This window comes from Cricetulus griseus, chromosome 9, assembly GCF_003668045.3.
Source record: "Cricetulus griseus strain 17A/GY chromosome 9, alternate assembly CriGri-PICRH-1.0, whole genome shotgun sequence".
Lineage (NCBI taxonomy): Eukaryota > Metazoa > Chordata > Mammalia > Rodentia > Cricetidae > Cricetulus > Cricetulus griseus.
The window spans coordinates 24,301,047-24,316,668 of NC_048602.1; the positions used below are offsets into that span (position 1 = coordinate 24,301,047).

The 15,622-nt window shown below is 48.1% G+C and overlaps 1 protein-coding gene across 3 annotated transcripts in view; it reads right to left on the bottom strand.

Annotated features, from left to right (window-relative positions):
* Positions 1-7,322: 7,322 nt before the first annotated feature.
* Positions 7,323-15,622, bottom strand: part of LOC100765005 (zinc finger protein 583) — a 28,771-nt gene continuing 20,471 nt past the window's right edge. For 2 of the 3 annotated variants that reach the window (XM_027430809.2, XM_027430810.2), the window contains exons 2-5: positions 13,511-13,585; positions 12,236-12,362; positions 9,836-9,931; positions 7,323-8,851 (exon numbers count right to left, since the gene is read on the bottom strand). In XM_027430809.2, the coding sequence (XP_027286610.1) occupies positions 7,356-8,851; positions 9,836-9,931; positions 12,236-12,362; positions 13,511-13,519 (1,728 nt within the window). In that variant the 5' untranslated portion in view covers positions 13,520-13,585 and the 3' untranslated portion in view covers positions 7,323-7,355. Of the gene's footprint in view, positions 8,852-9,835; positions 9,932-12,235; positions 12,375-13,510; positions 13,586-15,622 lie in introns of those variants that run through there. The other variant, XM_027430808.2, reaches the window with a different exon arrangement.

The following is a 15,622-nucleotide window of genomic DNA, read 5'->3' on the forward strand; positions in this document are numbered from 1 at the left end:
CTCCTGAGTTGTGTGAACCAACCTTGATATGAGGGTTTGTGCCTAGTCTTACTGTAACTTGTTATGCTCTTTTGGGTTGATATTCCAGGGAGGCCTACTCTTTTCTGAAGAGAAATGGAGCATCTGGGGACAGGGGTGTGGTTAGGGGACCCAGAGGAGAGGAAGACGAAGCCAAGTCTGGATGTGTTGTATGAGAGAATAAAGAGTTTTAAATATTTATACATACGAATGTTTTGCTTGCATGGGTTCGTGTGCACCATGCACATGTCTGGTGCCCTCGGAGGCCAGAAGAAGGCATCGATTGGATTCCCTGGAACTGGAGCTATGGTTGTGAGTCACCGTGTGGGTGCTGAGAATCGAACCTGTGCTCTAAACTGCTGAGCCATTTCTCCGCCCTCTCTCCCCTCTCAAGTCAATCAGTTTTTAGTATTTTGTTACAGCAGCTCAAGCTGACTAATACATTGGGGAGCTTTCACAAGCACCTTCTCTACCCCTCCCCTTCCCCCTGTTTTCTGATTACCACGTGAGCCCTCTGCCCGGCCTACCCTGCTCACCCTCCTAGGATGGACTAAAAACAAAGTAAATCTTACCTTGTTTTGCTCGGGTATTTGTCTCGGCAAGAAAAAGTCTAATGCAAGGAAAAGAAAAAAAAATATGGAAGTTCAACTTGCAGGCAGGCTAAAAAGCAGCTGGCGTGCTGATTTAAATGTTAAATTTTCAGATACGTGAACAAAAAAAATCACTGCAGCAAAAGGGTAAAGAATGGAACAGAAGCGGATCAAGGAGAGGCATGTTTGTCTGTCTCCATTTCTGCCCTGCTTCACCCCTGCCCAAATCTGCATTCTCTCATCTGCCTGGAAGGTAGGTTCCAGGTCAGCGTGTCCCTAGGAGGATGCCATCTGGCATGTGTGGCTTGGTGGCAGAAGAAGCATGTGTATTGTACTGTGATAAAACACCGACTAAAAAGCCGGGCGTTGGTGGCATTGCACGCCTTTAATCCCAGCACTCGGGAGGCAGAGGCAGGCGGATCTCTGTGAGTTCGAGGCCAGCCTGGTCTCCAGAGCAAGTGCCAGGACAGGCTCCAAAGCTACACAGAGAAACCCTGTCTCGAAAAACAAACAACCAAAAACAAACAACAACAACAACAAAAAATGCTGACTAAAAGCAACTCAGGAAGAAAGGTTATTTGGCATACACTTCCAGGGCAGGGTGGTCCATCATTGTAAAGTCAGGGTAGGAACTCAAAAGGCAGAAACTGGAGAAATGCTGTTTCCTGGCTGGTTCTCAGGCTCATGCTTAGCTAGCTACCTCATAGTGTCCTGCCCAGAGAATGGTGGTATCTCACCCACAGACATCAATTTCCAATTAAGACAATCATGCCCACAGTCTGATCTGGGCAGTTCCTCAACTGAGACTCCCAATGATTCTAGGCTACAAGCCTGACAACAGACTTAAGTTCAATCCCTAGGGCCCAATTCCTGCAAATTGCCCTCGTGCACACACAATAAAATGAAATCTTTTAAAAGAATATATAAGATTGAACTACCAGAAAGACACCTTAAATGCAGGAATTAAATATAAAATGATGTGTGTGTGTGTCAGGGGGATAGGTGGTATAAACACTTGAAAAGCTGAAACCAAAACAATATGAATAAAGGATAAGAAGTTATAGAGTAGTTGCCTAGCATGTAGTGAGGCCCTGGGTTCAATACTTAGAATAGAAAAAGAAAAGCTATAATAAAGGGGGGGGTCAGTTCCCAAAACCACATAATTTTAAGCCAGGCATTGGTGGCACATGCCTTTCGGGAGGCAGAGGGAGACGGATCTCTGTGAGTTAGAGACCAGCCTGGTCTACAAGAGCAAGTTCCAGGGCAGGTTCCAAAGCTACACAGAGAAACCCAGTCTCGAAAAACAAAACTACAACAACAACAAAAACACCACATAATTTTAAATGGACAGAAGTTGACTTACAGAGGTACAAACTCAATGAAGTTAAAGAGCCAATAGAAGCAAAAGGAGAAATAGATCTGAAGCAGGCAGGTAAGCATTGGGATGGCTTGGCAACCGGGATCCCCACTTGCCTTGAGCTACCCACATATCTTATTAAAAAAAAAAAAAAAACTGTTTCCCAACTTTACCTTCAAGCTACATGCATGTTACACCTGCAGAACACAAGCACAAGGACCTAAATTCAGATCTCCCAACACCCATGTAAGTCAGGCATGGCAGCACATGCCTGTGACCCCAGTTCTGGGAGGTAGAAACCGGTGAATCCGGGGGGCTTGGTGGTCAGACAGAATAGTTGAAAAGGTGAGCTCCAGGTTCATTGAGAGACCCTCTCAAAAAAAATAAATACATAAAAAAGTAAGGCCAGGTATGGCATATGCCTTTAATCCGAGAACTCAGGAGGCAGAAGTAGGAGGATCCTTATGAGTTCAAAATTAGATAGGACTACTTACAGATAGTTCCTAGTTTGCAAAAACAAAAAGTAGGGGGCTGGAGAGATGGCTCGGTGATTAAGGGCACCTGGTTCCCTTCCGAAAGACTCACTTTCAGTTCTCAGTACCTGCAGAGTGGCTCCAGTTCCAGGAGCTCTCGTGCCCTCTTCTGGCCTCCAAAGGTACAAGGCACTCATGTGATGCACAGACAAACATGTTGGTAAAACACCCATCCATACACATATGAATAAAAACACAAGTCTGGGGAGATAACGCTGGTAAAACACTTTCCACAAAATCCTCGAAACCTTAATTGGATCCCTAGGACCCATGTTAAAGTCAGATATGGTAGCACCCATGTCTGTAATCCCTATTCTTTTTTTTAAACTTTTTTAAAGATTTTATTTATTATGTATACAGCTGTCTGTCTGCCTGCATGCCAACAGAAGGCACTAGATCTCATTCAAGGTGATTGTGAGCCACCATGTGGTTGCCGGGAATTGAACTCAGGACCTCTGGAAGAACAGTCACTGCTCTTACCCTCTGAGCCATCTCTCCAGCCCCAATCCCTGCTCTTATAAGTAACCCCTCATCCTCACTCCTGTTAGCAACCCCAATAAAAACTCATTTGGGGGCTGGAGAGATTCCCAGCACCCTCATGTTGGTTCAGAACCATCTATAACTCACCTTCCAGGGGATCTGACACCCTCTTCTGGCTTCCTCAGGCCAGAAGACATGTAGACAAAACACATGAAATACAAATTTTTTAAAAAATAAAATAAGATAAAAATAAAACAAAAACCACCCCAAAAACCTCATTGATTTACCAAATTGGATTTTGATGCAATCATACTGTGGTCTGTAGTGGGTTCCCTTTCTAGGATGAGTAGACGTGTGTGTGTGTGTGTGTGTGTGTGTGTGTGTGTGTGTGTTGCATCTCCCCAGGAAAGTCCATCATACAACAGGGCTCTGCAGGGTGGTTCCAGGAAGTTATGATTGTAGGGAAGCATTGTTGTTCCCATAATATCACGTGAGTTAGGCATCAGGAGGCTTCAAGTTACTGAGGGTGGACCCATCCCTCAGTAGCAGCAACCCGTAAAACCAGGAAACAAAAATGCAAGACTCTGTCAGTCAAAACAGTGCGATCGAAGACCAATCTCTGGCCTCAGGTAAAGGCATGGCATTTTGAACTGCTCAGAAGGGTTTTCTGGTAAGGAACAGAGATATAGTATTGTTTCCTCCCTTGAGAGTGAATCCAAATGGGCCTGTCAATCATACAGAAAAGTGCTGTTGGTGAAAACTTTCTGTTCTAGAGACAATAGAAGCAATATTAAGTCTGCCTAGCTTTCTGTGGTTATTGTTTACTTCCATCTCACAAATGTTCCCTTTGGGAGTGTTGTACTTTGCCTTTTTGTTGTTATTGTTTTTTGTTTGTTGTGTTTATTTTTCTAGACAAGGTTTCCCTGTATAACAGTCCAGGCTGTCCTGTAACTCATTTTGCAGACTGGGTTGGCCTCAAACTCAGAGGTCCATCTGCCTCTGCCTCCTGAGTGCTGGGATTAAAGGTGTGCATCACCACACCTGTCCTGTATTTTGCCTTTTTTAAATGCAAACAGCAAGAGGCTTTATTGTAGTTGTTTAATGAGCTAACCCCATGTTAGCTCAGGTCTTTCATTCACCCCCCATGGCAGATGGCTAGGAAAGACAGCTCGAAGCATCTGCATAGAGATCTTGTAGGGCAGCATAAGGGGAGTGTCTAGGGGTACGCACAGGCTCAGGATTGGTGTGCCTCCAGGCTTGGAGGGTTTGCCCTGTGTTGATTGGCCAACTGGTTGTTATGGCCCTTAGGCCCTCCCAGGGTGGTTGCTATGCTCTGTGCGTCATTCCTGTGCGCTTGTCCGTAAAGCACACCCAGATCCGTAAAGCATAGCACCACCAGCTAACTTCGATTGGCTCCTTGCCACGAGGCAGGGATCTGACCTCCTAGTGACCAAGGCAAGGTCAGGGCAAGCACGTGTTCGGCTGTTATGGCTGCCAAAATGGGGAGCTGGTCCCTTCATTCCCCCATTTTCTTTTTTTGGAGGTTCCAAAGACACATCTGAGTATCAGCTGCTGACTACAGGCGGTTCTAAGTAGACTGCGAGCCCTGGACTTGCTGTGGATGTGAACCAGTCCAGCTGATATGGACATGCCCTGTCTCTGCAACAGTGTCTGCTAACCAAAGCTCCTGATGGATTCCCCATTGCCTAAATTCCCTTTTTGCTTTTGACTAGCATTTCAGCCTTCTTGGGTCCATAACTTTGTCCCAAAGTCAGCAGGAAGTAGCATGGGAAAGAATACGTTGCCCATTTTCCCTGGTTGAAATGCTAAGTCAGAAGGAACTCCCTTACATAGGGGATGCCAATATCTCTCACTCCCTGATGGGGACGCTTGCCTTTTAATGGAGACCTGTTACCTCTGCGATGCTGTGTGTATCTTGTCTGAATTCTTTCTATAGAGATCACATAGATTAGGATGCTGAGGGAAGCTGGAGCTAGAGCTTTGGTAATACTTAAGATGATTATCCTTGGTCCAGGGAACACTGACCATCATATGGGGTCTTCATCCTTTGTCAGAAAAAACGTGTGTGTAGGAGGTATGTGTGCAGCATGTGTCTGGAAGTTGATGTCAAGTGATCTCAATTGTTTCCATTTTTTTGGTGGGGGGGGTTTCAACACAAGGATTCTCTGTGTAGCTTTGGAGCCTATCCTGGCACTCGCTCTGGAGACCGTGCTGCCTGGAACTCACAGAGATCCACCTGCCTCTGCCTCCCTGAGTGCTGGGATTAAAGGCGTGCGCCACCAACACCCGGCCCCCATTGTTTCTTTTAAGAGAGATTTTTTTTAAAAGATTTTATTTATTATGTATACAGTCTTGTGCCTGCATGCCAGCAGAGGCCACCGGATCTCATTCAAGGTGGTTGTGAGCCGCCATGTGGTTGCCTTGGTTGCCAGGAATTGAACTCAGGACCTCTGGAAGAACAGTCAGTGCTCTTAACCGCTGAGCCATCTCTCCAGCCCTTAAGAGAGATTTTTGTATGTTGTGCATGTGTTATGAGTTTTGACTGCATGTCGGTGTGTGCACCACTTGCCTGCACTGCCCATGGGGTCGTAAGAGGACATCAGAAACCGTGGAACTGCAGTTCCAGGTGGTAGTGAGTGAGCCACCATGTGGGTGCTGGGAACTGAGCCCGGGTCCACTGCGAGAGCAGCCAGTGCTCTTGACCGCTGAGCCCACTCCGCAAAGCCCTAGTGTCTATTCTTATGTCCTCTCTGAATGAAATTACTGAAAAGGGTGGCTCAAATTTTGGGCACGTTCAGGCACATCTTTCTGTTATCTGTTTCTAAGGTCACTCCATTCTGGACAGAAAACGTTTCACAAGACTTGAGTTTTTTGAATTAACTGAGATGTAGGGCTGGAGAGAGATATCTCAGTGGCTACCAGCATGGCATCCACACTGGGTGGGGCATCAACAGGTGTGACTCCAGCTCCAGGGAATCCTGTGCCTTCCTCTGGCCTCTTTAGGCACTTGTAAGTGCGCGATCTTGTGCGCGCACACATACACACACACACACACACCCCTTCAAAACAATTGGAGATGTGTGGAATTTGTTTTTCTGACACAGGGTTTCTCTGTTTAACAGGCTGCTCTAAAACTCGTTTTGTAGACCAGGCTGGCCTTGAACTCACAGAGATTGGTCTGCCTCTGTCTCCCAAGTGCTGGGATTAAAGGCGTGCGCCACTACTGCTTGGCTGGAGATGTGTTTTAAGGCCTTAGCTGTGGTACATCTTGGTAAGTGCTCTAGGTCGCTGATAGTTACTGATTAGATTTTCTGCTTGTTTAATAATTACCTGTTTTTCATTTGTCCACATATTACACACACACACACACACACACACACACACACACACACACACACACACACTATCTCAGTAAATTCTACCTTGGAGTGATTGCTTTTCTCTAAAAAGCAAGTGTGGCTTCATAGAACTTGAATAATGAAGTTAACATGTTTTCCTCTTTTTTAATTTAATGTCAACCCAACTGCATTAGATGTCACTCATTTAACACACACACACACACACACACACACGACAGGGTCTTGTGTAGCCCAGGCTGGACTTGAACTTGCCATGTAGCCAAGGATAACCTTGAACTTTGGTGCCCATCTTCTGTGGTCCTGGAGCCTGAGTCCGGGACTGAGCATGGTAATGGAGCACTTTATAGGCCTCGAGGCATCCTCCGTCTCCAATTTCAGTATTTCTAATTAAAACCAAAGTTATAATGCCCCAGGTCTGTGTTGCTTCTTTATGATTAAAACGATCAACTCTTCTTTGTGTTGCATCATATTTTTATTATAGATTAATATAATTTTACACTAGGCACTCTGCTAAGAAATTTCCATGCATTGTTCACTTCTCCCAATAACTTTTGAGGTAGAACCATTATAAGCATCGTTAATCTCATAACATAAATAAGTCTGAAGGTTACAAAGGACCAAATGCTCTAAACTCAGGGATGGAAAATGGGAGGGCAAGGACTAGAGTCTAGATCTATGAATTCTGGATGTACAGAGGGGATATTGGCATGAAGGCTTTAGAAGGTAGTTTGAAACAAGGTACTGGGGACAAGGTGGCCTGTTAGGTTACTTTAAGGGCTGTGTGCTTCTTCCCCAGGAACTTTTAGATGTCAGTTAAGTAATCTTAAGTAATGAAGGATAAACAGGATGACCAAAAGGTGCTTTGCAAAAGTTTGGCTCAAGTGTCAAGACCGACAGAGGCGTGGGGGAATACCCTGGAAAGCTACTGCCGTATTCCACATGAAACAGATTTGACACTGGAAGACAAGGAGGGTGAAATATAAACGGTTCTAGCGGGTCAGATTTTGATCATATTTAGGAGATCAAACCCATCTATAGCTATTGGCAACTGACTGGATGTCGAGGGTGATGGAGTGGACAGGGCCAAGAATGCCTCCATAGTATGGACCCTCTCGTGATGAACGAGGTGTGCACGCTGCCTGAAGGACTTCCTGCAGTCTTTACATTCGTACGGTCTCTCCCCGGTGTGGATTCTCTGGTGGAGAGTAAGAGATCCACTGTAAGTAAAGGCTTTCCCACAGACGCTACATTCGTACGGCTTCTCTCCTGTGTGGACTCTTTGATGCTGAGCAAGGCCTGCATTCTGGCTAAATGTCTTCCTACATTCCTTACACGTGTAGGGTTTCTCTCCCGTGTGGCTTCTCTGGTGCTGGGTCAGCGATGAACTGTTGCTGAAAGCCTTTCTACATTCCGAACACTCATAGGGTTTCTCTCCCGTGTGGACCCTCTGATGCTGATCAAGGTAAGCAATCTGACTAAAAGCTTTCCCGCAGACTTTACATTCATAAGGCTTCTCTCCGGTATGGACTCTCTGGTGTTGAGAAAGGTGGGCGTACTGGCTGAAAGATTTCCTGCACTCCTTACACTCATAGGGTCTCTCTCCGGTGTGAATTCTCTGATGCACAATCAGGTATCCGCGGTGACTGAACGCCTTCCCACACACATTGCACACGTACGGTTTCTCTCCTGTATGGATCCGCTGATGCTGAGCAAGAAACGAGCCGTTGCTGAAGGCTTTCCCGCACTCCGCACACTCGAAAGGCCTCTCTCCGGTGTGAATTCTCTGATGCTGAGTCAAGTGGGCAATCTGGCTGAAGGCTTTCTTACACTCTTTACACTGATACGGCTTCTCTCCGGTGTGAACCCTTTCATGCTGGGCAAGATGTGCATTCTGGCTGAAGGTCTTGCGACACTCTTTACACTCGTACGGTTTCTCCCCAGTATGGGTCCTCTTATGCTGAGCCAGGTTCGCGCTCTGGCTGAAGGCTTTCCCACATTCAATACATGCGAAGGGTTTCTCTCCTGTATGAATTCTCTGATGGAGAGTAAGGGACGAACTCTGGTTAAAGACTTTCTCACATTCATTACACTTGAGGACTTTCTTTTCTACGTGGACCTTCTTACGATTCATTCCGACAGACTTTTTCCGGTGACTTCTCTTTGGTGGCTCACATGGATGCGTTCTTTCTTTGGTAGAGAAACTTTGGGGTTTATCTAGTATTGCATCCTGACAGAATGATTGCCAAGGTGGACTACCCCCAAGGCTTTGACCTTCAGGGAGGTCTTTATGAATGATGAGTGGCTCATTCGAGGGCACCTCCTGACCGTCCAACTTGTTCTTAAACCAGTCTTCAATTGCACGGTCTTCCTCCAAATTGGCACAGTCGGGGCTGTAACTAAGATGGCTTCTTTCCGTCCGTAGGACTTTGGCTGATTCTTCACAAATATCTTGCTTTGATGAAAGTTCAATGCCTTTGAATACATAATCCCAATCTAAAGGATACCAAGAAAACATGTTTTAAAATTCATTCATTATAAGAAAAGAAAGTGATCAGAGAAAGTAAAATATAAGAGAAAGTAAAGTATTTAACATCTCTTAATGCATCTTAAAAACCAAAGTAAGAAAGGGGATTAAGTTGGGCACAGTGGTGCACACCTTTAATTTCAGTACTTGGGAGGCAGACACAGGTTGTTCTCTGTGAGTTCGAGGCCAGCCTGGTCTACACTGTCAGTTCCAGGACAGCTAGAGCTACTCTATAGTTAATTTTTACCCTGTAGGAAATGTTTCTGAAAATTTTTCTTCATGATAAGTTCTAAAATATAGATTTTCAGTTGATTCCTGAAGCCACAATGTCTTCATGAAAACATCATTTCCTATCAAGCTGCTTGGTTTTATTAACTTAGCAAAGGCTTTAATTTGAGTTCTCTTTAGTCCCAAATAAGATTACCTCTTTTAAAGACTACACTTATATGAGCCAGGCGTTGGTGGCACTCGCCTTTAGTCCCAGCACTCGGGAGGCAGAAGCAGGCGGATCTCTGTGAGTTCAAGGCCAGCCTGGTTTACCAGTGGAGACAGGCCCCAAAGCTACACAGAGAAACCCTGTCTCGAAAAAACAACAACAAAAAGACACAAAGCTGGCCTGTGGTGGGAATGGCTGATGGTGGGAAGCGAACAGGAAATCTCTCTCACTCGGGGAGGCCATCTGCCTGGAGCTCTCTGTCCATCAAAAGCTCCTGGTTCCCGAGATGCCCTTGTCAGTGCGAGCCTCTGACCTGATGCTCCAAGGCCTCTCTGCGGCTTGCTTGTTTATGCTTCGGCTGCGGCAGGCTGTGTCCCTAATAAACTCACTCACTCTAAAGCAGCCTGTTGGGTCGTCGGCTGCGTGGACCACATGCTGCAACAAAACCTGCTCCAGAGCGCCAACAGCTGAGCCTTTCCCGACCGGGGCACCACCTCCCTAGCTTGTCCCCACTCACCGGGGCTTGCATCGCTGGATCCCTCCTTGTGCACCATCCAGGGGTCCTTTCCCTGTTCCAGTAATGAGATCACAGCTGGCTTGTAAACAGGAATTCCTGTTTCCAAGAAACAAGAGGAATCAGCCCCTCTCGGAGATCAAATCAAGACCCCTGTTCACAGGAAGGGGCGGGGTTACATACAGGTGGGAGCCGGGAGAGCCCGAATTCTTTAGAATGAGCGACACAGGGGGCTGGAGAGGTGGCTCAGAGGTTAAGAACACTAACTATTCTTCCAGAAGTCCTGAGTTCAATTCCCAGCAACCACATGGTGGCTCACAGCCATCTGTATGCCCTCTCCTGCTGTGCAGGCAGACAGAATGTTGTAAGCCTAACAAATAAATCTGCATGGGACCAAACCAGGCTCTCTGAATTTGAGTGACAGTTATATATGGCTTGATCTGTTGGGGAGGGGCCCTGGCAGTGGGACCAGGACCTATCCTGAGTATATGAACCGGGCCTTTGGAGTCCATGCCCTGTGATGGGATGATGGGATACCTTGCTGAGCCTTGATAGAGCAGGGAGGGGCTTGGTCCTGCCTCAACTTGGTATGGTCTCCCCAAGGAAGGACTTACCTACTCTAAGAAGCAGGGGCGGGGGCGGGGGGGGGGAACGGGGGAAGGGAGGGGGGGACGGGGACGAGACGGGGACGGTGGGGCAGGAGAAGTGTGTGGAGACTGGGGTTGGTATGTAAAATGTGTATATATATATATATATATATATATTTTTTTTTTTTTTAAAGAAAGGAAAAATGAAAAAGGAGGGAGCAGTTCTCTTTGAACTTTCGGAACTGCGTTTGCTAGCTTGCCCCGGCGGTTTCCCCGAGGCAGTCCTCCTTCTCCAGCGGTGGCGGCGGCTGTTCTTGGTTGTCAACTTGACCACATCTGGAATTATCTAAAACCCAAGTGGCTGGGTACACCTGAGAGGGAGTGTTTTCTTAATGAGAGCATTTGAAGTGGGAAGGTCCACCTTTAGTCCTGACAGCCCATATGAAGGGCGCTGAGGCAGGAGACTCGCTCACTTTGCCTGCTTGCTCTAGATCTTGCTGGCAAGTCCACGGCTTCACTGGAATTAGGGCCTACGGTGAGATTGTGGTGTATACTGAAGACCAGCTGAGACACCCAGCCTCGGGGATGAAACAGCCACTGGAGTCTTGGACCTTCTGTTAGGAGATGAGACGGCCATTGTTGGACTAGCTAGACCACAGCCTGTGAGCCATTCTAATAAATCCCATGTACATGTATATATTATATACATTATGTACATATACACACAGATGTACATATGTACACTCATCCTATCAGCTCTCGGGTCCTCTAGAGAACCCTGACTGCTACAGCGGCCCTCTGAACTCATGGAACCACCGGCACGTCCTACTACAGGGGCTTTTAATAGAGAGATGCTGGGCCAATAAAACGGCTCGGTGGCAGAAGGGCTTGCTGTGTAACCCTGATGACCTAAGTTCCACTCATGGAACCCTGTAAAGGTGGAGAGAAGAGAACTGACTCCACAGAGTCGTCCTCGGACCCTCACACGCACACGGGGGCATGTGCACAGCACTCCCCAACACACACACCCAGGTACACACACACACACACACACAGGTACACACACACACACACACACAGGTACACACACACACACCCAGGTACACACACACACACACACACACACAGGATATTACCCAGGTACACACACACACACACCCAGGTACACACACACACACACACACACACACACACACCCAGGTACACACACACACACACACACACCCAGGTACACACACACACCCAGTACACACACACACAGGTACACACACACACAGGTACACACCAGGTGCCACACACACACACACACACCCAGGTACACACACACACAGGTACACACCCAGGTGCACACACACACACACAGGTACACATACACACACAGGTACACACACACACACAGGTACACACACACGTACACACACACACACACACACACACACGCACGCACGTATACACACACACACACACCAAGTACACACACACACACACACAGGTACACACACACACACACACAGGTACACACAGGTACACACCACACACACACACACGCACGTATACACACACACACTCAGGTACACACACACACACACACTCAGGTACACACACACACACACACACACACTATATTACCCAGGTACACACACACACACACACACACACACACACACACACACACACACACAGAAATATATGTAATTTTAAAACTTTTAATAAAAAGGGGAAATTTAGTAAAGCAACTCAGAGGCACCCCAGAGACACTTTGCAGAACACAGCCAGCCCTGTGTGTGGCATTGGAATTCTATGGAGACCTCCTTACCCAGCGACACTAGGCTCCTATAGTTCTCCAGGGTCACCTTCCTGTACAAGTCTCTCTGAGCATCGTTCAGCCATTTCCATTCTTCTTGAGTGAAGTTTACAGACACATCCCCGAATGTTACTAACTCCTGAAATGACATAAACACACCCTGGCTCAAGTCCTCACACGGGCCTCCATTAAATAGTTAAAGGTGGACGTGGTGGCACATGCCTGTAATCCCAGCATGCAGGAGACAGGCGCCTGGGCTGCAAAGTGAGTTCCAAGCTATATTGTGAGACCCTGTCTCAAACAAACAAACAAACAAACAAACAAAAACAATAAAATAATACAACACAACAGAAAAGAGTTAGGACCAGCTAAACTGTCTATACTTTGGGATGGTTTGCTTTTTTGTTGTTGTTTTTGAGACAGGGTCTTGCATGTGGCTCAGGACTGTCTCAAATTCACAACCCTCTGCCTCAGCTTCCTCAGCTTCCCAAGTGCCAAGACTGTGTCTATCATCCTGTCAATCTTTACCCCCCCCCCGACGCCCCTACCCGCCACCCCCCATAGATAGGGTACAGCTACACAACTCAAGCTGGCCTTGAACTCTTGGTCTTCTGCCTTAGCCTAGTCCCCCAAGTGCTGGACTTACAGGTATGGCCACTGTAAGCCCTTCAAGGCACAAGTGGCCAGGTCCCACCCCTAAACTACTCTAAAGATCACAAAGGCAGTTTCCAGCCCCTGGAGACGCAGGTGGTCAAGCTCACCCTACAGGACAAAAAAAGAAAACAAGCCCAAGAGCAGGAGAAAAGAGTCTCACCAATCCCTGAGCTTGCCCCAAGATGAGGCCACAAAATCCCAGCCATCACAGGCCACCCTGCAAAGCTCCGCCCCCTAAGAGACCCTAGACTATAAAGCCTGTCTCCTGCTCAGTCCGCTGTGGCTTCTCTCGTGGGCAGAGGCAGCAGTCTTCCTGTGCCTCTCCCAATAAATCTCTTGTGAGGTTTGTTGTGCAGTGCAACTTTGTGTTATCAACTCCCAGGATACCTTTCCCCTCCGAGCTGTAACACTTACAGCCAACCACCTTACTTTCTAAAAAGTTCATGTCAGCCGGGCGTTGGTGGCGCACGCCTTTAGTCCCAGCACTCGGGAGGCAGAGGCAGGCGGATCTCTGTGAGTTCGAGGCCAGCCTGGTCTACAGAGCGAGTGCCAGGACAATACAGGCTCCAAACGATACAGAGAAACCCTGTCTCAAAACCCCCTCAACCCGCCCCCACCAAAAATGCTTCTTACCTTGGACATGGCGTGAAAATTTCAAGGATATATGACTGTGTTTCTGGGAGGGGGCGATGTCCTGAGAAAGCAGAGCTGGACAGAAAAAAGAAAGCGTAAGCTCCAGGTGCACCCGGCGGTCCCAGCATCACTAGCCTAGAGGCTTGGCTTCCATTCCTTTTCTTTTCCCTTCTTCCATCACAGACGTACATTTGAGGCATCTTTAAATTTACAATTATTTTTCCCTGTGTACTTTATAACTCCAGACCTCAAAGTGTATTTCATGTCTACGTTATCTCACTTAAAGTTATAAATAGAATGACTTTATCAAATAAGAATCTTGCACCCTTTTGCACACGAAGGATTTTCATTATTGGAGACACCCAAGGCAGTCGATGAGCAAATAATTGAGCCAAACTGGAAACTAGACTTGAATTTATAGTGTACAGATGATGATGATAACAGCAAGTATGTGCCCTTCCTACAAGGATGAGAAATAGGCCACCAAATGAAGCTACTTTCCACAGTGGGCATCGGGGGACCGTGCGATCTGGAAAAGCAACTTCCTCAAGAAGGTAAGGGAGGGGAAGTGTATTCAGTCACCGTTTTAAATCCCGAATTCATTGGTTGTTCTTCCCGAGGACCGGGGTTCAATTCCCAGCATGCACATGGCAGGTGACAACTGTCTGTAACTCAAGTTCCAGTGGCTCTAACTAAGTCCCTCACACAGACATACACGCAGGCCCAAGACCAATGCACAAAAAATAAAAATAAGTTATTTTTTTAAATGTTAAACAGTCTCACGTCTGCCTCAAACAGTTACAGTGCCTCAGACTCAAGGACACAGCTTACACCCTGCACACAGTCTCAGAGCCTCTGGTGGCCTCATTAGCCCGCCACACACCCTTTCAGCACCGTGACACGGTCTCATCCTGCCACACACATCGTCACAGCCTCTATCTAGGTCATGGCCAGTACTTAGTCTCGAAAACCGTCACAGGCCCTCGCAACACCCCCGGAAAGGTCGTGGACTGTCGTACACACCGCCACAGCCTCGGTCTCACTGTCACACAGTGTCACAGCCGGGTCACAGACTCAGAAAAAAAACAGTATTCAGTCCCCGGAGGCCTCCTCCACAAAGTGGGCTGGTCTCCCGCCCCACCCCTCGTGCTGACGACACACACGCGGTCACAGCCTTCTGGTGTCACACAGTGTCACACGTGCACAGTGGCGCGGTCTCCCGCTGTCACACACGCTGTCACACACAGTGTCACACTCGCACAGTGGCGTCTCCCGCTGTCACACACAGTGTCACAGCCTTTCTGTCACACACGGTGTCACACTCGCCCAGTGGCGTCTCCCGCTGTCACACACAGTGTCACAGCCTTTCTGTCACACACGGTGTCACACGCGCACAGTGGTGCGGTCTCCCGCTGTCACACACAGTGTCACACACAGTGTCACACATGCACAGTGGCGTGGTCTCCCACTGTCACACACAGTGTCACACACAGTGTCACACATGCACAGTGGCATGGTCTCCCGCTGTCACACACAGTGTCACAGCCTTTCTGTCACACACGCTGTCACACTCGCCCAGTGGCGTCTCCCGCTGTCACACACAGTGTCACAGCCTTTCTGTCACACACAGTGTCACACGTGCACAGTGGCGCGGTCTCCCGCTGTCACACACAGTGTCACAGCCTTTCTGTCACACACGGTGTCACACACAGTGTCACACGTGCACAGTGGCGTGGTCTCCCGCTGTCACACACGCTGTCACACACAGTGTCACACGCGCACAGTGGCGCGGTCTCCCGCTGTCACACACGGTGTCACACACAGTGTCACACACGCACAGTGGCGTGGTCTCCCGCTGTCACACACGCTGTCACACACAGTGTCACACGCGCACAGTGGCGCGGTCTCCCACTGTCACACACGCTGTCACAGCCTTTCTGTCACACACAGTGTCACACGCGCACAGTGGCGCGGTCTCCCACTGTCACACACGCTGTCACACGCGCACAGTGGCGCGGTCTCCCTGCTCGCACTCGGGGCTCCCTACGCGTCCCCCGGGGACATCGCACGCTGGCCCGCCAGCGACTCTGCGGTGTGGCTGCTGGATCGGGT